Source organism: Corylus avellana, chromosome 4 (assembly GCF_965113065.1).
Source record: "Corylus avellana chromosome 4, dhCorAvel1.hap1.2, whole genome shotgun sequence".
NCBI classification, from domain to species: domain Eukaryota; kingdom Viridiplantae; phylum Streptophyta; class Magnoliopsida; order Fagales; family Betulaceae; genus Corylus; species Corylus avellana.
This window is the reverse complement of record NC_142493.1, coordinates 34,081,959-34,103,460: the sequence shown is the minus strand read 5'-3', so window position 1 is coordinate 34,103,460 and position 21,502 is coordinate 34,081,959. Positions and strand designations below refer to the sequence as shown.

At 38.8% G+C, this 21,502-nt stretch overlaps 4 protein-coding genes across 6 annotated transcripts; 1 reads left to right on the top strand and 3 right to left on the bottom strand.

Moving 5' to 3' along the window:
- Window positions 1-822: 822 nt before the first annotated feature.
- PHT2;1 (phosphate transporter 2;1) lies at window positions 823-5,143 on the top strand. The gene is made up of 3 exons (XM_059589950.2): window positions 823-1,785; window positions 3,600-3,791; window positions 4,241-5,143. The coding sequence occupies exons 1-3, from the start codon at window positions 1,018-1,020 to the stop codon at window positions 5,063-5,065; spliced, it is 1,785 nt and encodes a 594-aa protein (XP_059445933.2). The 5' UTR covers window positions 823-1,017; the 3' UTR covers window positions 5,066-5,143.
- Window positions 5,144-5,468: 325 nt separating this feature from the next.
- On the bottom strand, window positions 5,469-6,506 carry LOC132176952 (uncharacterized). Its single transcript, XM_059589118.2, has one exon. It carries the CDS (start codon window positions 6,496-6,498, stop codon window positions 5,845-5,847), a length of 654 nt encoding a protein of 217 aa, XP_059445101.1. The 5' UTR covers window positions 6,499-6,506; the 3' UTR covers window positions 5,469-5,844.
- Window positions 6,507-6,743: 237 nt separating this feature from the next.
- On the bottom strand, window positions 6,744-11,088 carry LOC148586628 (Nucleotide-diphospho-sugar transferase family protein). Its single transcript, XM_088515385.1, has 6 exons — window positions 11,004-11,088; window positions 10,480-10,820; window positions 8,888-9,140; window positions 8,037-8,810; window positions 7,388-7,634; window positions 6,744-7,191 (listed from the first exon to the last, which is right to left on the bottom strand). Exons 1-6 carry the CDS (start codon window positions 11,007-11,009, stop codon window positions 6,758-6,760), a joined length of 2,055 nt encoding a protein of 684 aa, XP_088371511.1. The 5' UTR covers window positions 11,010-11,088; the 3' UTR covers window positions 6,744-6,757.
- A 1,072-nt stretch (window positions 11,089-12,160) lies between these two features.
- Window positions 12,161-21,135, bottom strand: LOC132178460 (cyclin-like protein). 3 transcript variants are annotated; one of them, XM_088515383.1, is made up of 12 exons: window positions 20,604-21,134; window positions 20,299-20,347; window positions 18,382-18,816; window positions 16,973-17,328; window positions 16,692-16,895; window positions 16,423-16,614; window positions 16,119-16,193; window positions 15,973-16,039; window positions 14,709-15,846; window positions 14,572-14,628; window positions 12,751-12,825; window positions 12,161-12,601 (listed from the first exon to the last, which is right to left on the bottom strand). In XM_088515383.1, exons 1-12 carry the CDS (start codon window positions 20,970-20,972, stop codon window positions 12,556-12,558), a joined length of 3,063 nt encoding a protein of 1,020 aa, XP_088371509.1. In that variant the 5' UTR covers window positions 20,973-21,134; the 3' UTR covers window positions 12,161-12,555. The 3 variants fall into 3 exon arrangements, with proteins under 3 accessions (XP_088371509.1, XP_059446879.2, XP_088371510.1); XM_059590896.2 differs by having other exon boundaries at window positions 16,692-16,892; XM_088515384.1 differs by lacking the exon at window positions 12,751-12,825 and having other exon boundaries at window positions 20,604-21,135.
- Window positions 21,136-21,502: the final 367 nt, after the last annotated feature.

The following is a 21,502-nucleotide window of genomic DNA, read 5'->3' as shown; positions in this document are numbered from 1 at the left end:
ACATGCAATGCAAGAGATTTGTCACCTTTAACTATAGACAATGATTTTTCGATTAACACTAGAACTCTTGAATATTTGCCCATTTATACAAAAATGGGTTGGAATGGACCTTAACTTTTGTGATCTAACGAAGGTCAAACTCTCGATTATAAGTGAGATCTAACATATAAAATATTTAATCGAAATGATAAAAAATGAATGATAGACAAATATTCATGTGTTGCTATGATAGTCATTATGCGTACTAAATGTGTTTTCAGTTAATATTACATACTCAACCAACTCTTGTGAGTATAAAATAATAAAGGTTCTTCATTTTTTTGGTAGGTACTTTAAAAATGAATTGTCCACCGTTGTTTATCCATTTCGAAAGATGTCTTAATTTAATCCATTCGGGTGAGATGTGACCGTGCCCATCTGTCTTTGATTTTTTTTTAGTACAATTTTATTAAAAAAAGGAAAAAAAAAAAAAAAAAAACAGCGCAACAGCATGAATTACTTGAGATTCTGAGAAACTAATAGATCGAAGAAGTTTTGACTATTCCGTTTGTGCTCCACCAAACCGTATAGTTGGTTGCATCCAACGACGAAAATTCCAACCATTTGTTCTCCTTTCCCAATCAACTGGGCTTTATTTAAAGCGTGTACCTGCGGGTAAGCAATATTTTTCTCGACTGGACTGGGTATCTATTATCTAACTAATAGTATCTGATTTTCAGTTTTTTATTTTTTTCTGAATAATAGACTTGTGGATATAGAGGCGGTGAAGAGGCCCATGAAGAACTATGACCACCACTCGTTTTAGTCGATCAAAGAAGCAACCAAATCCAGCCCCTCACCTCCCATTCCACCAACAAAAGAGAAAAAGGAACAACAGATCCACTTTCAAAATGCACGCTCCCACATTCCTCCTCCTCCTCCACCAAATTCCATGGCCAAGAATCCACCTGAATAATACTTTGCATATTCAATTCTCTTTTCTTCCTTTTCTCTCCTTTTGTTCTGTTTCTCTTAGACATGACTTCCTCTTATTGCTTATCTTCAACCAAAAATACTACTACTCCCTCACCTCAAGCGTTATTTCTGCATAACACCCACCTCTACCTCCCCAAGCATCGCTGTTCTTTCTTTTCCCGTGAAACCCAACTCTCCAAGAGAGAGACTTTGCTTCTCAAGCATCAAATACTAGCACCAAAGTTTTCTTCTTTCCCCACCTTGAGCCTAAAAGACTCTAAATTTACACACCCTTTTGCCACCATATCGTCTTTTGCTGAAGCTGAAGGCGAAGAAGAACAGAAACAAGAAATTAAATTTAACGAACATCATCATGAAGCTGCGAAAACTGAGGGCGATGACGACGATTTGTCTGGAATGGCTCAGGCCTTCCACATATCTTCGAGCACTGCTTCTGCTATTGCTCTATGCATAGCGTTTGTGGCTCTCACGTTTCCATTCTTCATGAAGTCTTTGGGGCAGGGCTTGTCCTTGAAGACCAAGCTGTTGTCTTATGCAACTCTGCTATCTGGGTTTTACATGGCTTGGAATATAGGAGCCAATGACGTGGCTAATGCCATGGGGACCTCGGTGGGTTCGGGAGCATTGTCGCTCCGGCAGGCCGTGTTGACTGCTGCGGTGTTGGAATTCTCCGGGGCCTTGTTGATTGGCACCCATGTGACGAGTACAATGCAGAAGGGAATTCTTGTTGCGAATGTGTTTCAGGGAAAGGATATGCTGCTCTTCACTGGATTGCTCTCTTCCTTGGCTGCGGCTGGTACTTGGTTGCAGGTACATACTATGGTTTCTCTCTTTTAAATTTATTACATTCTGTGTTAGTTTTAGAATCTTTATGTTTGTTCAATTTGTGCAATGTGACAAGTCAGAGGAGATGGGTGTGTTGGATGTGAATTACTTTATTTGTGTGATTATACAGACTACAGGCCATTATTAACCAAATGCATGCAATGCGAACAAAGCTATCCGTACAACATTTGATTCCTAAGCCTTTCTAGCTAACTGATTAAAGAATTTGGCCCAAGTCAGTACTTTAATTCCTTGCTATAAAGATCTTGAAGTTCAAATGAGAAAAGACGTATGAGCTTACAGCTTACTAACAATTGTTCGCCTACTTGCGTAGTTTGTGTGATTTCAAAAACTTGGAAAGATATTCATTTCTATGATTGTGGAAGTCAATGCTCGGGTATTATGAGTGACTTAATTTTCTTCCTTGCTCCCCACCTAGATCACTTCACTGCTTCTTCTCATTGTGTGAAATTTTGGGCCAATTAAGAAATTTGGTTAACAAAGATTTTATTTCAACAAAATTTTCTGTCAAATTCATTTAAAGCTTTGCACTTCTGCGGTCATGCTATATCATTTCAGTATGTAGTTCATCTTACTACCCTGGATTGTTGTTGTTCACATTATGATATTTGATGCTGTTGTGGAGTTTGGTTGGTTAGTTGTGTTTTAGGCCATTTGTTTTGTTCTATACCTTATGGAACTAATCACCCACATGAGACAAAGGTGGAGCTAATATCCAAAATCAATAGAGAAAAATTCCTTGAGATTTACATCTAAAGAAGACGGAAGAAACAATGAAGAGCAGTTTCTCTATGTAGGAACTAAACAATTACTATATCATAAAGCTTGTCTTTCTTAGCAGGATGTCTCCCCATTCATAGTTCCCTAGGCGACTAGGATTTTATACTTCATCGAGTCCTTGCAACCCACCACCATATTAATATGCCTTGTATATAGCATTGACTTCCCCAAAGCAGCGTGTATGTCATCTTTAAAAATGGGAAAAAAGATTTTCCTGAGGTGAAATGCTACACATCCCAAATTTGTTTCGCAAAAGTTGGTTCCCAAATGATGTGTCAAAATCTCATGAGTTGGTGACACACTTCCCAAAATAATAAATCTCATGAGATGGTGACACATCATTTGAGAACCAATTTTTGGGAAACAAATTTGGGATGTGTAACACTCCTCTTTCCCGAGATTCTCTTTAACTAGCATTTGGAAAATTTCTTTGAACTTTATGAGTGTGTGGATGCTTGTATTTGCACATCCAATACTGGCAGTTGTATGATATCTTACTCGGACATTGGATTTACATTCCAAAAATTCTTCATTGAAATATGTATTTCCTTTCTACATAGCCCCTTATGATAGATGATTTGGAATTTATTGGTAGCAAAGGAGGTAGAATATTCAATTCAAAAATAAAATGTTTAATGGTTCTTGAAAATGCAACAGCTTATCGGATCATTATGCCTTAACCCATTTGTGTTGGCAGTGCGGTCCTAACTTCCTAACATACATAAAATTCTTCAAGAATATGTTAGCTTGAAGAGTGGTATGATCCGAAAATAATTTCTAAAACTTGTACGTGTCAGCATTATTCACCTATCAACACAGACTTGAGAGTGAGAAAATTTATTCTTAGATGCATTTGCTTTCACATGCATCTTGGAATATCCTAAATCCGACTTCTCTTAGTTTTATACTTGAATTTGAATGTAGTCATTTTCCTAATATGATTATATGCTACATTCTCAAGCTCTTTTATAATGATCTATCTTGTGTTATATATGCAGGTTGCATCATATTATGGTTGGCCTGTCTCTACCACACATTGTATAGTAGGATCAATGGTTGGATTTGGACTTATATATGGAGGAGCAGGTGCCGTCTTCTGGAGTTCACTGGCCAGGGTAGCTTCTTCATGGGTGATCTCACCATTATTGGGAGCACTGGTGTCATTTCTTGTCTACAAATGCATCCGTAGGGTATTTTCTCACACTCTTAGACTTAGAAGCAAGCTCACTGCCTTACATCTAAGGGTCTATCTTGACTTATGAATTTACCTGCTTGTTAGAAAACTGACTTTGGGACCTCGTCATTTTAGACATTGTATGGAGGTAATTTTTCCAGAAATCTATTATAAATGTAAAAAAGGCTTGAATATTATGATTAATGGGAAGCTCTCACGATGCACAATGAAACTTTGTATCCTGATAGACTCCCAAAACAAATCATAAGTCATAAGCTTGGTTGGGTGACTGCTTGTGCCTTCTGTTACCTCTTTACATGTAAAGCTTTGCATTACCAAGTATAATAACTGACGAAAGTTACTTCTTGATCATAAACAGAACTTAATACTAGCTTTCTCCATACCCCGAGTTATTTGACAGAATGATGAGATGCACAGTTCTTACGACTCTACTTTTTTTCCCAGTTTGTGTACAGTGCTCCAAATCCGGGACAAGCTGCAGCTACAGCTGCACCAATTGCTGTGTTTGTCGGTGTAACTGGAATATCTTTTGCGGCCTTTCCTCTTAGCAAGAGCTTTCCTTTGTCTCTGGCTCAGGCTTTAGCCTTTGGAATTGCTGGGGCGGTCCTTGTAAACAGAATTATCCGAAAACAGCTGGGTCATCTCCTTCTTAAGCCCACTACATTTCAAGAACAGCCAAAAGAAGGAACCATCCCCACCAAAAATATTGGGTTTCTCTCTGACATTGCGGGTCCAAAAGGTACCCAGCTGGAAATAGTTTATGGGGTTTTTGGGTACATGCAGGTCCTCTCAGCCTGCTTCATGTCATTTGCACATGGAGGAAATGATGTCTCTAATGCAATAGGTCCTTTGGCTGCTGCATTATCCATACTTCAAGGAGGTGCCAGTGGAACTGAAATTGTTATTCCAATTGATGTTCTTGCATGGGGAGGATTTGGAATTGTTGCGGGGCTTACGATGTGGGGATATAGAGTAATATCAACAATTGGGAAGAAGATAACAGAACTGACACCCACAAGAGGATTTGCAGCCGAGTTCGCTGCAGCCTCTGTAGTTCTATTTGCATCGAAGCTGGGACTTCCCATCTCGGCAACCCACACTCTCGTAGGGGCAGTCATGGGGGTGGGTTTCGCCAGAGGACTTAACAGTGTTAGAGCAGAAACTGTTAGGGAGATTGTGGCTTCTTGGGCTGTGACAATTCCAGTTGGTGCTATCCTTTCTGTTTTATATACATGGATCTTTACCAAGCTCTTGTCTCCTATTTTATGAGTGTACATTCAAAGGATCAAAGTCATGAACAGCTTATGCATCTATTTATTTAAAATTACTGACTTTTTTCACGAATTTGATTGGTGGAATATTATCCTTGGCTGAGCTAATATGATTTCCTCCGAGTGGAAGTCACCATATGGAATTGAGTAAATAACTTCGGTTTTCTTAGTTAATCTGTTAAAAAGTCCTTTCTTCTATTAGAGTTGAAGTTTGTGATTTTTATTTTTCTTGTTTAAGACGGTGGGAGCAAGTTGAAGTGAATACATCTCATGACTCAAACTGAAAAATAGGTATAAAGGTTATTTCATTTGTGAAACTGAAAAGTTCGCAGAAATACAAAGGCGATTGTTGGTAATCATCTTTAAACTGCACCAGTAAATACTTATCCTCATTTGGCCACTCAAATGCTCAATACATTCAATTCAGAAACCATAGAACTGAAACAATTTGACAAAGAGCACTGGTATTTTGCATGATATTAAAAGATCAGGAAAAAAAACCAAAAATGTGTATCAAGTTTCCAGTCAAGATTTTGGGATACCGAAACAAGTTGACAAATGACTGTGACAAGTTATTGGAAGTAGTTCAAGGACTATGCAGACAAGTCCTCTAAATGAAGAACAGAGCTCCGGTAGATTTTGAGACACTGACAAAATGGTGAACATTGAAGTAAATTTTCCTATCAGACTTTTGATCCAGCCAACATATCTTTATCAGGAATTCGCCTGCTTGGAAAGAGCACCTACCTTTGAAAGACAGTGGTGATCAGGACCAAGTCATGGAGAGAGCTCCTGGACAGAAGTTAGGCTGGGCTCCCATCCCAATCCTCTGCATGATTTTGCCTTTGGGAGGGGAGGCCTAAAAGGCCTTTTTCCTTTAACACCTTTTCTCGATGAAGATCTTGAGTCTCTTGACCACCTTGCCTTAGAGGCATAAAAGTCACTTGCATAACAAATAGAGTCCTCCATACTTTCTTCACCTACATCGATGGAGAAGTTCCAATCCCAGTTTTCTTCTTCGCCTTTGGGCTTCTCTGGGTGTCTACGCTTTAATTTCTGTACAGTAGAGGATGGGATTATATAGTATTTCTGACCAGGCAAGAGGTCGTCTTCTGGACATAATAGGGACTTGTGCGGATTTTTGAAAACTTCTGACCGCGCAACATGCATCCCAGGATATTTTTCCATCAACTGAGATGCAGGAACTGCATTTTGATACAGTTCCTCCAGCCCACCTGCATGAACTATCCTAACAGATATATCTCTTGACAATTGTAAGCTCGTATCCAATGGTATGGAAGCTCCTCCCAGTTCTTTGTTTCTTCTGGGTTCTGTGTCATTGGAAGCTCCTTCCAGGTCTTTCTTCCTTCTAGATTCTCTGTTGATGCACCGGCCGAGCCCCAGCAACTGAAAAACACCCCTCTTCAGCATAGCCGGCAATCAAATGTTGTCGAATCCAATAGCTTCCTCATAATCATCTGGCAGGAATTGAAATGGTGGCATTACATTGGTAAATTCTTTTTGTCTTTCATGGCTGGCTCCTCTAATTTAATATTTCAAACAAAAGACAGTGATGAAACCAAGGCTTAGCAAAGCATAACATGGGAGAAGGAACGGCTTCATCTTATGTCTCCTTTCTCTTCTTGGAAGTGAAAAACAAAGTGAGCCTTGAATAAAGGATGATAAAGCATCAACTGGTGCCAGCTTTGTAACTTTGTAAGCACATCCTTGTACTAGAATCATAGTCCCATAAGCCTGAAAATACCTGACGTTCCAGCTTCTTCAGTCTCCCACTAATCCAATTGTTGTGGAGAACGAGACAACCCCTCTTCAAGCAGGCAGCTTTAACATTTTTCTTCTGCCACAGGTCTAGGTAAGCACCATTTGGGAAGAGGTTTCTGTCCATGAAATAAACGGTCAGATTCGTCTCAGGTTCCACACACGTCTTATCACCCACGCGATTGGACCCACCTTCCCCACATAACGTGTCATAGAAGCTTGGCTGCTCAGATAGGCCTGAAGTTGCTGCATGCTTCACCACCTTCTCCATGGCAGCAATTGTTGAATCATCAGAATGAGCAAAGTAAAAACCAGAGTTTAAGCGCCTAGGCATGTTTATTGGTCCTGAGAACAGCACATTAGCAAAGAGGGAGGGAGGGAGGAGCGCATCAACTAAACATCAACCAATGGTCATAATGAAAAACATTTCTGGGTAAGTACTCAAATTTTATTTTAGGTATTCAAATAGTCCAATCTATTGTCATTTTCCTCCTCAGAGAAGGGGTAATTATTTGAATTTTGAGATGCTTAGAGTACGCACCTGTCTTCTTGTATTCATCGGACTGCGCCACGAGGACAGCAGGGCCAAAAGAGTAAAGCAATGGCAACGGATTTTCAAACCAATAAACATCCACATCACTTAGCAGTACATTGTAACCAAGCTTCAGTATCTTCAAAACCATTCTAGACTTTACTTTGGTGACCCTCTGAAAGCATTTTGTTCCAAAGTGGCAGTCATTGAAGCTGATGTTACTTGGAGCTAATGGATCCTTGAAAACAGGCAGGCCCTACCAGCAAATGCAAACTTTTTTAAATTTAGGGTTCACACAAGTGGGTGCAATAAACAAATCCAATTTGACCTTAGGGGCACAGCACTAAAAGTAAGAACAACTTTCACAACAATAAGGAGCATCGGATTCTTTTAAACAATATGATGAAATGTGGAGATCAGTCCACAATAGACAAGCTTCAAGATGTTAAATATCAAGACGAGCATTGGTAAGAGCCAACAAATTTTCCCAGACTTAACACTCTGCTCTGCTTGAAGCATATGCTAAATTCCTTATTTTTTTTATATGTGTGCATGCAAGTACATGGCCAAAAGTTTTCTGTAACTGAGATTGACCAAGAAAGTTGATTAAAATGAAAAAGAGAAATAAAATAGAAGAACAGGGGAGAAGCATAAATACCTGCAAGATAGAGAACCAATAGGTTTCCTGGTCAAGAGCACAAATCATAAAATTTTTAATCAGGAGGCGGCGTAATCTGCATGCCCAACTCATTAGCATGTCCTTGTAACTATATCCAGCAACTGCAAGCACAATTGTCTTATTCTTGTCTGCAATTAAAGGAAGGAGTGACTCCAAGGAGAATGAAAAATCTAATGGTTCTGAGAACTTCATATGATCCTTCAGAGAGCAATCTAGTGTTCTGTCCAGAGATTTAATGCCTTCAACACAAGCCATGATCCTCCTTTGCCTCCAGGGATGTAAGATCCTTTTCTTCCATAAGCTGAATGCACTTTGGTATCCATACGGATAAACAATGTTTTCAGTTGTATTGATGAACGTATATTGTCCCTCACACTTCAAAAGCTTTACCAGGCTAGAATAATTAGCTTCACGATAAAACAATGATCCATACAGTTTCCCAATATAGGAATTGCCAACATACTCCCAGCTTCTCTTTTCTATATCTGAAACTCTGGAATCTCCTACTATTCCATTAGACCAATGCTCCTGATCATTTAGATGGAAACTTGAGATGGTCCAACTAGCATCAAACACAAACCTGAATTCAGATGACATGGCCTCGTTAATGACCCAATTGTTGTGGATCCCCTTACCATACAAGAAAGGAGGAAGAACTCCAGTATGTAAAGGCAAATCCCCACTGTTCCATGCCATAAGCATTCTCCCCTCACAGCGATTCCACCGCCAACTTCGAGAAAGTATCTCCTGCAACTGAAGGAACAGAACAGTTAAATGGAGTATTCTCACATGGCCCATCAACTTTCAATCTGGAATACATTCTTTTGTACCTCCTGGGTTCTCACCCATTTGCCATTTCCCTTTCGCCAATGTTTCCCATCCTCTTCCAAGTAGAACGGGAAGTAGGAAATATTTCGTGAAGAAGAAACAAGTAGCCAATCATGGTCAAGTTCATAAGCGTAGTTTAGGGTGGAACTAAAGTCATGCAGAAGAATGGTCTCAGGATCGATAAGAACAAAGATGTCCGAGGTGAATGAATGTGATCTTGCTATCATGGAATGGAAGAATGGGGTGCCAAGAAACCTAGATACATCCAGACAGATCAGAAGGCAATGGATTAATGTTTCCCTCCTAAATTGGACAAGAACTTGCAAGAGTACAAAAATAATAACCAATAACTTTATCATCAGATGTTCTCATAGCTTCTTTCATACTTATGCAAAGTGGATCTCATATGATGCTGTTCTTGATCTTCTATGAGATTTATATAATTTATACATCTTGACTTTCAGTTCATATGCCTAGTAGACTTGCTCACAGGATATATTGCTTGTTAAATGATGTATCATGTATTTTAAAAAATGTTAGTCAATCAAGATCTTTCCTATAAAAACAAAAGGATAAAGATCTTGGATGTGGATGGCATAACAGCGAAAGACTTTAGGTTCAGAATAATACAAGGATAAACTCATTCTGCAGTAGAATTTAAACACCACCAGGATTTTTAGGCTTTTAAGTCTCTAGTAATACCAAAATAATTAACAAAATGCATCGAGTCCCCTCTAAACATGCTACCTGCATCTTCTTACTAACTTCCACTGGAGGTTTCTTATGTAACCCCATTTTTTTTTTTTTTTTTTTTTTTTTTCAATCTTTACATAACCCTGCACATTATATACCTTCCTGAACACTTCCAAACAGGACCTTTGCAAGCCATAGATATCAAAAATACACCAGCAAATCCTTTTATATGTATACTATTGTCTTTGCAGCCTATACTATCATTATCTCTTCATCTAAAAAGCATTCATGTCTGTAAAACCATTCAAGATTCAATGCAAAAAATGTAAAAACCGTTCCGTGTTTTGAGCAGAACTCTATTCTCAAAGAAAGAATCAATCTCCCATAGAACCCGCAACCACACATGGGAAATATTTTTAATGCTATCATACACATTTCGCACCTAAGATTAATGCAGTGCCTGGTTTGTCTTTGATGACACCTTAGAAACAACATAAAGCAACCACAGCAGACTCTGTGGCTCGACAGGCCCAATGCCTTTTACCTGCAATTGGAGAAAACTTGAATGCTCTTCAACTAGAATTTTCTGATAGACATAATATCAACTTCTAGATTCACTAACGAAACTTCTTCTATTAAGTCAATTCAAAACCAGGAATTCACTACATGAAACATATATGACAAGAACGACCAAATCCCAAGTCTCCTACAGGACAATTAAACAGTACTCCATTCTTCAATGTCATATAGTATTGGTATGTTTTCATATATAACAGTTCCCAATCAGCACTAGCGATAACTACACCAATATATAAACACATCTAATAGTTCTCCAGCACACCTCAATATACCAAATGAAAGCCTTCAAAATGAGAAATCAACAACTAAGTTATTTGCTTACGTGAAATCAATGTTGGGCTCAACCAAAACCCGCGAACCGAAAGCATCCGCGAAAGAAACAACAGAAGGGTCTTGGCTGAAGAGAACAACGGTGATTTGCGGGGACAGGGCAAGCCATGACCGAACGGCTAGACTCTGCCTAGCCCCAGCAGAGCCATTAAATGGGCTAGGCGCTGAGAATATGGTAATTCTCGGATTGCCCAGATCGCCAAGAGGTCTGTAATTAAGTTTGGGCACTTTGATCCGATCCCTGAGGGAAGGCAACCTCTGAGTAGCATAGAGAGAGAGACTAATTAACACAAACCCAGATAGCCAAATTGACCATAGTCCAACTTGAGATGCCTGTAAACCAAAACAAATTGCTTAGCAACAATAATAATGCACATGAATCAAAAACAGGCAAAGAAAACTACAAAGTAAGAGAAAGATAACAGGAAGGCATGGTAAGAAAGTGGCATGTTGAAGAAGTTAGACAAAAAAAAAAAAAAAAACTTTGTAACAGAAAAAAGTGAAAACAGAGAGGACCTTCATTGCCGTGTTGTTGAGAAGAATGGAATGAAGTTGGTGATGGGTTTGTTTTGCTTATATATGAACTGCGTGCTGGGTGCTGGGTGCTGGATCAGTGAAACTTTAACTGAAAGAAACTAATTGCGCAAGTAACAAACTTTACCACTACTATCAACACCACCAAGACGGGGGAAGACCATGAGGCATGAGCCATGTGATGTTAGGCCTCTCGTCGTGGACACGTCAGTTTCCATTGAAAACGCTTCTTTTTCGTATTTGAATAATCCAACCGCGTCAAACGGACTGGGGATTGAAGACGGGTAAACGATATCTTGTACTGCAAGTCGTTTTATCCAGAAACATCCGTACCCCAGAAGTGGTGGTGGTGGGAGACACTTCTCTTTTTCAAGTCGTTTCTCCCATGAAGTTACGCTACATCTCCGCTGCGGAATATTATCTGAATCCATTTTATCATTAAACTTTTGTTTTATTACATTTAATGGAATATCACATCATTTAAAAATTATAAATGTCGTGACATTATATTTACCAAGTAATAACATATACATTACTAGATTTTATTAGATCTGTAAACTATAATATGGACCACAAAATGCCCATTGGCCTCATAGATTGCATTTTTTTTTCCTAAGCAACTCATAGATTACATTACAAAAGGTACCTCACTCCCTCTCTTAAACCTCTCTTCTTTGATGTAGACAAAATTCTACCCCAAGCTTTTTGGACAAGAAAAAACGTTACCAAAATAATAATAAAATAGAACTATCAGCCTATCACCAATGGCCTACATAAAAGCGTCGCAGTCACAATCTAAGCCGTCCATTTAAAATAAATAGCCCAAATAAAAATAAAAGATATTACATCCGATGCCGAATCCCAGTCCTAAAAAATCATCTTTGAGACAATCGAGTGAACTACAACCTGATAAAAAGTCGTTTTCACCAAATCTCTACTAATAAGTTGTTTCTCCGAGATGCTACAGGTCGTTTCAACCAAATGGCCGCAAAATAAATACTTGATGTTCTCCTATTCTCTAATGTGCAACTCCGGCTATGCGATGTTTGGTTATTGCAATTGATTTGTTTGAATTATAAAACTAGTCAATCACTACAGGTCAAAAACATAATTAATCAAAATAAGAATGGAAAATACCATAAACCGGAACACACCTCGAAATGCCTTTCACGCTGTAGATACGAGTTATAAAGGATACCCACTAGAAAATGTGCAATCCTGAGGCCAAAAAATCTGTAATACAAATTTCTCCAGAAGTGGGGGATCTAAGAGATTACGATACAACATCTGCCTACCCTGATGCATCATTAACAAGTCAAAATGTATTTTGAGGCAAACTATCCTTCCAACTACATATTACAGCACTCAATTAACTCCCCTCGACATACACCAACATTGATGTCCAGAGCAACCAAGCACATCAATTAACCGACATGACTATGCACCAGATTTATCGGTGAAACTAGAGCTTCAGGCAAGTCAACCAAATACGTCCACTTCAACACCCATAATCTGATGGGATCCTTCCCTCCGATTATCTATGCCGCCGCACAGGTGATCTGGATCTTGACCTTCTTCCCCTGCATTTTAAAGTGGTAGAATAAATAGACTAGACGATGTCCAGAGTGAAGATTCAGAAGCCTGACACTTTAACCTGAGTTGCTTATTGTAATGATGATGGGTGTGTGTCACAAAAACATTTGCACAATCTTAATTTCAGAGAACATACCTAGTGGTATCAAGAGAAGAGTAGGGAGAATGCTTGCGCTGAGATTGCTTGCTATGTGGGGACCGCGAAATTTGTCTAGAAATGAAAACATCCATCATACTTATTTGGTGAGTTAAATAAACGTAATTCAGGAGAAACGCTCAACCTTTTACATAGTCAAACTTGATAAGAAGCTGCCTGTTAGCACTAAATTTTCTGCTTCTAACCATATAAGATTTGAATAATATAATTAAAAACACCAGCAGGTATCAGCCAAAAATCAGTGTATATTGCTAAATCCTCAATGATCCACTCAACGACGATTTGTTGGCCTATCAATCAAATGATAACATGAAAAGAATTTCACCAGAGAATCCATCTTTTACGTTTACTGATAATTGTATTCGCATGAAAGTGTCCATTATTCTAATGTTAACCAAGTAGACAGAATAAACAATAAGCATTTGCCAGATGCATCAAAGTGAAATTACAAAACTGCAAATATATTGTTGTCCAACACACCAGGCTGTATTACTAATCTGTCAAATAAAATTTCTAAATAAAAGAATGCAATGAAAAGATAAAATCATAATCAGTAGCACTGAGAGCAATATCAATAACAATAGTATAATATTAACAAATTAGAGAAACAATCCAAATTCAGGAAAAAATGGGTCTCCTCTATAACCATGAGGTAAAACCTGTTATGTAGCTGTAATTAGAATTTCAGGATTGATGTGAATGTCACAGATAAACAGAAAGGCATAGGTAAATGTATTGTTTGCAGCCAGATAAAACTAAAGAGGGAGGCAGTGCAACAGAATCTGTACAGGAGAGAGAGATTTGACAATCATTTATACAGTAAGTAGTGAATATGTAAGAAAATGGTCAACTTGACTGAACTAGGTCTTAATTCCAATTTATGGAAGATAGAAGAAAATTGTCAATTAGCAAATTTAATATTCATAGTAGGACCAATTAATCATTTTAACTATTTAACAATTTTAAGTTCCAAGAATAATTCAGGCAAGTAACAAGCATTAGAAACCTGTAAAATATAAGGGCTAATGCTGCAACTTAGCGTGTTCCCTGAAACTGGGCAGAAAGCTAGTCTCATTGTACAAACCTCACAAATCTCACAAACAAAGCATAGAACAAAAACTGAAACTCTCAACAATTTTGCTTTCATTATTATGCATCTCCCAGCAAGATTGCACCACTCGCTGTCACCACAGAAATAATATGGTTGACACCATAAATTAATTATACATTCCCCTTATTAAAGAGTACATAAAATAAATCTTTACTGAAAGTGAATTTCTAGAACCATTAATAAATGTACAGACTTCTGACATAACAGGGTCACCCAATTGAAAATCAGAATTGCAAGCTTGACAAGTCACATTATTAAGATGCCTTCACCTACCATATATCGTAATTAACTGCATACTATCAACTGCATACTATCAACAGTTCACTTCAATCCACGTTTGAAAACCACAAAATAATTTGTACAAAGGAAAAATTATCAGCAGTATCAAAAGATGAATTAACGCATAAATTAAGTACCATGCTGGGAACTTACAACATTACATGGAAGTTGAACTAGAACACTGCATATTTTGTTCCAGATACCAATTAATCAACCTACTAATGCCTTATTTTTAATTTATTTGGTGACTATGATAATATCTCCATGTCATACAATCACTTTTTTTTTTTCCTCAAATGCCACTTATGATAGACTGGCTCAATTTGATACTCATAGGATCTTTCAAACATCCCCTTGACATTTGACAACCTGAACCTGAATAAAAGAAAGAGATTTTGATAAATGGGTACCTTCTCCTAGACCTGACAGGTGATGGTGATGAGTTACGTTTCCTTGATTGCAGTTTCCTGCAGTATCCAACCACATATATAAGGACCACATAGTATAACTGGAAGAAGAGAGCAAAGCAAAAATATTTTAGTTGAACCTTTTAGAATCATCTGAGGCTTCATCACTTGAATCATTGGCATGACTAACCGAGGTGTCTTTGCTGTTTCTACCCTTACTGCTAATGGAAGAAGAGCGTCTTTTTTTATGCCTGCTAGATTCACTTGCGATTTTATGTCTTGATGTATCTTCCTCCTCATCCTTTCTGTGTTCTCGTTTTCTGCTGGTATCTTCTTTAGCCCTAGCTCTATGGAATCTCTCTGTTTCTTTTCTGTCTTCCTTGACATCAAGGTGGTCAGAACTTCTTCTTGACTCAGATTGCTTTTCTTTTACCCTAGGCTCAAAATTTTGCTCTTTCATTCTCTCCTTTGACCCATTCCAATCATCTCCTTTTTCCTTTCTTGGATGCCTTTCATCTCGTCTCCTACGTTTCTCATCTCCATTCTCATCTGCCCGAATCTTGTTACTGTCTCCTTCCCTAACAAAGTCTTTCCCAGAACTCTTTTTACTTTCATGTCGATCATTTTTATCTAACTTCATTCTGGTTTCACTATGGTGAGGATCATTGCTTGATGTTTTCTTGACAGTGGCATACTCTCCAGGCAGTTCAGATTCCATTATTCCCACATTGTTCTTCGATCTAGAGGCATGGGTTCCATCTAGCATTTTTCCACTAACAGTAATTCCATCATCACTATCTTCAGAGACCAACTTGGAAGAATATGAATGGCCCAGATCCCTATCCACCCTATTATCATTCAACTCACTAATAGTAGCATCATTATTATTTTTGGATTCAATTGAACTGGTTTTGCCCACGCCACTCTCCATGTTTTTCTCACTTCTACTGTCCTTTTGAAGTTCTACTTTGGAGATTCCATTCTCAGCTGCATCATGTGTATCTTCTGAAAGCTTTTTAATGCTCGACTGCTGATTGGAATTTGACAGACTGGAGTTCCGGATTTCATCATCTCCATTATCATCATCAGAAGCATAATTTGCAAGACCTAAAATATCTCCAGGGGAGTGGGAACTAGATTTTTCAGTGTCACTTTTAGTGTCAGAATCCTTTGTTGCCAGGGTGGGAATTAGAACTTTTGCAGATGCCTTAGGAGCTAGAACTACTGGGTGAGATGATGGTGCTTCCTTATGATTGGAAGCGATGGTCTTCTGGTCAACTGTGACAACAAAAATTGAAACCATAGTTATAAATTTTAAGATGTCAGGAAGTTGGATCACATCAGAACTAGCAACCAAATATACAGAAACTAATATGAAAAGTTAAGAGTTCATGATACAATTACCCTCAACGGTTAGATCATCTTCACTGAGAACTTTAGTTGCAATTTCATCAAACAGCTCATCAGTAACCTAATAAAAAACATAAAATTTAGAATTACAGCAGAAAGAAATTAAATAAGAGAACAATCACTGTTTCAGCAGCTGTAACCTTTAAAAGAACTTCAGTTAGCACACGTTTTATTTCCTGGTTGACTGCTGCAGTTCTAGCTGCTTCAACATAATCCTACAAAGACCAAAAAAAAAAAAATGGAATTTCAATAACAACAGAAATGAAGTGCAGCAGATAACTAAATTAGAAGAAAAAAAATAACGAAACAAATAAACAAAAGAACTTCTCATGTTATGGAAAGAAAACTTCACTGGAGGGGAAAAACCAGCAAACTCAATCATCTTTTTATATGAATATACAATGGATTATCACAGGATAAAACAGGTTAAAAAAAAATTAGCACCTCATCATCATCCTCCTCTTCAGTTGACCTAGAAGAATCAATACTTTTGTTGTCTGCCTGGTCAGACTTCCCGAAAGATTTATCGATACCTTCATCCTCAATGGATTGTGTTTCCTCCTTGGGATGGTCTACAGAAGAACTTGTAATGACTGCTTTCTTTATTTCCTCTTTAAGCCAATTAGGCACTGAAGCCTGGAAAAAAAATTCCAAAGATGAAATCAAAAAAGATTATGTCACAGTTTAAGTATCAACACTGACAAAAAAATTACCTTTTTAGGGCGTTCAGAAGCAGAAGAAATTCCAAATGCATCACCAGAGAAGGCTGCAGTAGGATGAAGTGTAGTTCCTGCACCAAGAGCAAAAGGTGCACCACCAGATGGAATCGTGGCCTGGCCCAGTCCAGGGAACCTTCCATATGGTGGTGCAGCATGTCCAGGAACAGAAGAATGTATGGCCATGGAAGGATCATGCTGCTAAATGAAACAAATGTCAGCATATTCTTATGAAGGCTCTACAATTGAAGGAGAACTGAGAGAGCCAGAATCAAGACCTGTGCCCCTGATGAAATATCAGAAGAAATTGAAGGATAAACCAAACCAGGTGCAACAGGGGGAGTCCAATTATTCATTGAGTGCACTGCTGCAACAGGGTCAATGCCTCTTACATGTCCGACTGAATCATGATGAGCATAACTGGAATGCATATGTGAATCGTGACGATTAAATCCAGGTGCAAAATCTAAAGGCAGATCAGCAAGATTGGTTGTGGAATCAGCTGACGGTTTGCCATATGTGAAGGCTGCAGGATGAGATGGTTGCATGTGGTGCTGTCCCTCCTGAGCTGAGGAATTTGACAGAGGCAACAGTTTGTATGACTGCTCATTTTGACCTGCGGTATCTTCTTTACCTGCCAATTAAGTGAGTAGTCAAACAGCAAACAAATAAAAAATGTGTGTGCGTGCACATAGGGGAGAAAGGGGTGCCTATAAAGTTCAGAAGGAAATCAAGAATCCAAAACTTCAGGTTACACAGACAAATCCTGCCTTTTTAAGAATTCAGATATTGATGTGCTTGAAAGATGAGTGATATAACCATCCTCTAAAGAAAATCTCTCATCCGGACCAATACAAGCTTATACTGCTTCTCATATTACAGCAGAAGCTGTGATTAAAGTGGAAACATAAAACTAATTATTCAAGGCTAGATGTCTTTACAATCTCTATAACCCATTTACATTTTTCCATGCATCCAGCACAGCAGTTTTCTGGTTCTGCCTACAAAGGACAACATTAATACACCATAAATTTCGTCCTGTTTGTTAACTGTCACATAACTAGATCACACATGGTTGAATCCTTCATAAGCTCAAAGATCAGGCTTCACAACTTTGAATGTTCTAATATAATGCCAACCAACAAATTCAATTCTTGTCGTTAACTGAAGCATTTACATTATCAAATTCTATTTACAAAAAGGAATCACCATGAAGGACCTAGACTTGCAGAAGAGCATGCCAATGTGATACATTACAGTGCACTTGATCACATCATACAACTGGTACAAATTATTCTACAAGGATTACCGATGTAAAACTGCATGTATAGAAGAGAGCACACAGAGAGAGTTAAAAAAAAAATGCAATCTGCTAGAGAAACACTTCCCAATAACCAAATTAAATTGGGGGTAGGGTGGGACCCTCCCCCCCCAAAAAAAAAAAAAAAAAAAAACCCGAAGGAAAAGGAGAAAGTAGATTCCAAATAAATCTAATACACAAGGAGATCAGGGGTTTGAAAGTCAAAAAGTTCATACAATTCAATAATTGCTATATAAAAAGCCCCAGTTACGTATTAATATTGACAGAATTGTAAATTTCAAATTAATTAGTAAAACAGAGCTCCATAGCAGCAGTTCTTCAACACAAGTTTCACATGCAAACTCAATATACTAAGTGAATTATTACCTGTAACAGAAGAATAACTAGAAGGTACCTCCTGCTGATGAACAGATGAACTTGGGAGCATATTTCCTTGATGAAATACAGCACTTGAATCTCCAAATGTCCCATCTCTGGCAATGTAAGTTAGATGCGCATCCGGAACAAAAGAAGATGGTTCGGAGCATAAAGATGAAGTCTCCTGGGGTTGAACTACCGATGGCCGGTGCAGAGGTGCGCCTGAAACTGGAAACTGTTGGTAGCTTGATGCAGGAAGAGACTGATCTTGAATATCTGGGTAATGAGCATCAACAGACTGTGGATACTGATCATAATAATGACTTTGATCTTCCAGCCGGCCAACTGGAGGAAACAGAGATTGTGTATGCTGATTCTCCATTGCAGTTTTAGCATCTGCCCAAGCTCTAGCCCTGGCAGCCCAATCTTCTTCATTATTATGGGCTGTCATTAAAAAAAAAAAGAAGTTAAACCCAATGTCATTGACACAGAAAGGAATGCTGAGTCAAGATGATAAAAATATCAAAAGATAAAAACATGGCTCACCATCAAACAATGGGCAGCAGTACCATATATCTTTTTCACATTACAATTCCAACAATTTGCAGGTCAGAGAAAGTATGTCTTATTATCATTAGCAAATCTTTCTTTGATAAATAAGATTTTCACTATGAGAACCTATAGCAAGTACCATGTATGATGGCCATCACCAATTTAAAATACACAAGGCACCTCTTAGAGTACTGTTTAAAAATAATATTGCCCTATGTTCACATGGCCAAGACAAAAGCAGTGTGTCATACTAACAAAGATTAATTGTACAACACTGGCCACCTCTCGAGTTCATAGACCATAGTCCCCATTCACATCCGAACCGTCTCCCACTTTGTATAACCTACGACAACATATAGCAGACACATAACCCTCTGTGCATCCTAGTATACATTAAGCTTGGGGTAGACTAAGCTGGATCACCATCTTCGGTCACAGTTCAGTTTACAACTCAATTAGATCACTTCTAGTGTGCTTTTCCTTGTGCGGATCCTATTTCAATGGAAACTTGGTCAGTCAATCTGCCTACACATCTTGCTTTTACTGCTATGTCGAGAGTTACTCCACGTATTGCTTGACGTAAAACAGAGAGTGGATTTGTGTGTTGGGAATATGCATACAGGTGCACATAATAACACATACTATGGTGTTACAAGCATTGCACATAATCATATACCACTGAAGTAGTTATGAACATTTCCTAGAACTAAACAAACATTTTATTTTATTTTAATGGGTAAAAACAACTCACACACCACTATGAGATTGAACCAGTGACCTCACTGTCCATCTCCTTGTTTATTGAAGGAGATGCCATTTTGTCCAGAGACCATTAGCTCTATCGAGCTAAAGAAATTAAGTTCTAGTAAACTATTCAAGGATCAAGATCAGAAAAACAACTCGGATCAGGGCACGAGATCCAAATTACAGTAATAAGGGGTCTAGAAATCTTGATAACACCCGCGCAGCACATATGCTGACCATCAACACCTTAAATGCATAACATACCACTTAAAACTACGAAAACAAAAAGGGCAACACATTATATTTCACTCGATGGTTCCTATGTACGAATTACAAATTTAAAACCCACAGAGATCAACCAAATTAAAGAGACACCAATTTAGCAGTCAAACCGCATATATACATCATAACTGACTCATCACCAATCCTCAACTAAAATGCTTCTCAGTTTCATTTCAAAACACATCAGTCCAGATGCAGAGTTGAGACGATTCAATAGCAAAGTAAACCAAAATGCCTAATTTGACAGCAAATCGAGCACTTAAGTTGCAAATCGAATAAAAAAACATGAAAGAGTAAGCAAAACGTGAGAAACAGGAACGAAGAAACAACTTATACACAACAGCTTACCGGGATAATTCCAAGCCTGGTGGTGACCCCAATTCGAAGTGCCCCATTCCTACAAAAAGGAACATTACGCGTTAAAATCATAGTTAATAGCACTCTACTACGATCCGAGTAAAGGAACCAACAAATCTACCAACATGAGAGCCTATAAATGGATACCAATCATTGACCCAAAACCGAAGCCGTTAACACGCAGAACAAACGGATAAGTTAAAGTAAAACCCCACAGAATCGAGAAGGGCAAGATTGAAATTAAGCCAAAAGGCCGAATAACGATGAGAGAGAGAGAGAGAGAGAGCTGAAATTACCTGATTGGCCTGGGGATAAGACTGGGGAAGCTGGGAATGGTGGGGATGGGGAGGGGGAGGAGGCACATGGGGGCGAGGGGGAGGAGGGAACTGGGAGTGGTGGTGGAGGGGAGGGTGCGAAGGATAAGGGTTAGGGGGTGGAGGATAAGAGGAGCCAGGTGGAGGTGGAGGCCACTGCGGCGGAGGAGGGGACGGGGAAGGGGACTGGGACTGGGGGTACTGGAATTGGTTTGGGAACCATGGCGGCGGCGGTGGCTGCTGATGATAGTGGTGGAATTGGTGGTGGGGATCCGACGTGGGCGGCGTCTGTGGTGGCGGTCTCATGTAACGTTGAGGCTGAGGCTGAGGCTGTTGTTGATACGCATCCATGTGGTTCAACTTTTTACTTCTCTTGTATGCAGTTTTTCTTTTCTTTGGTCGTTTACTAGTATTTGGGTGATGGCCAAGAAGCTGAAGGGTTTGCACTTTGCAGGAGCCAGCGCAGGGAACGAATGGAAATGAATGAACGAGTGAACCAACCAAGCAAGTGTGAAAGGAAAAAGATTTTTGGAGGAAAGGGAGCAGGTCAAGTCTCGGCCAGGCCTAGCCTTTGGAATTACTATTCCTAGCTTGGGCCTTGCATCTTCTTGGTGGGCCGTCTTAACTAAGATAATTTTATTTACTTTTTTGATGATCTCTACGTATTTTTTCTATATTTCTATTTGGGCTGGTTGTATCATTTATTTTTCACAACAAAATAATTAATGGTGCACATGTTTGTATAAACCACGCACGGTTCGAGGATCATTAGCCAGTTAGCCGCTGACAGAGTGTAACGTAGATGATATGCATGCATGCACTTGGTTGCAGTAGAAAGAGAAAATGTGCTGCATGGAGACATGAAGTGGCGCTACCTGTTA

Excerpts from the sequence above, each read along its gene's own strand:
- LOC132176952 (XM_059589118.2), bottom strand. The coding sequence starts at position 6,498 with ATGCTGAAGAGGGGTGTTTTTCAGTTGCTGGGGCTCGGCCGGTGCATC.
- LOC148586628 (XM_088515385.1), bottom strand. Across the intron at positions 9,141-10,479 it reads GAGCCCAACATTGATTTCAC|GTTTCTTGGCACCCCATTCT; the intron begins GTAAGCAAATAA and ends GGATGTATCTAG. Across the intron at positions 7,192-7,387 it reads CGATGAATACAAGAAGACAG|GACCAATAAACATGCCTAGG; the intron begins GTGCGTACTCTA and ends TGCTGTTCTCAG.
- LOC132178460 (XM_088515383.1), bottom strand. The coding sequence starts at position 20,972 with ATGGATGCGTATCAACAACAGCCTCAGCCTCAGCCTCAACGTTACATG. Across the intron at positions 18,817-20,298 it reads CCAGGCTTGGAATTATCCCG|CCCATAATAATGAAGAAGAT; the intron begins GTAAGCTGTTGT and ends TTTTAATGACAG. Across the intron at positions 16,615-16,691 it reads CTTCTGAACGCCCTAAAAAG|GCTTCAGTGCCTAATTGGCT; the intron begins GTAATTTTTTTG and ends TTTTTTTTCCAG.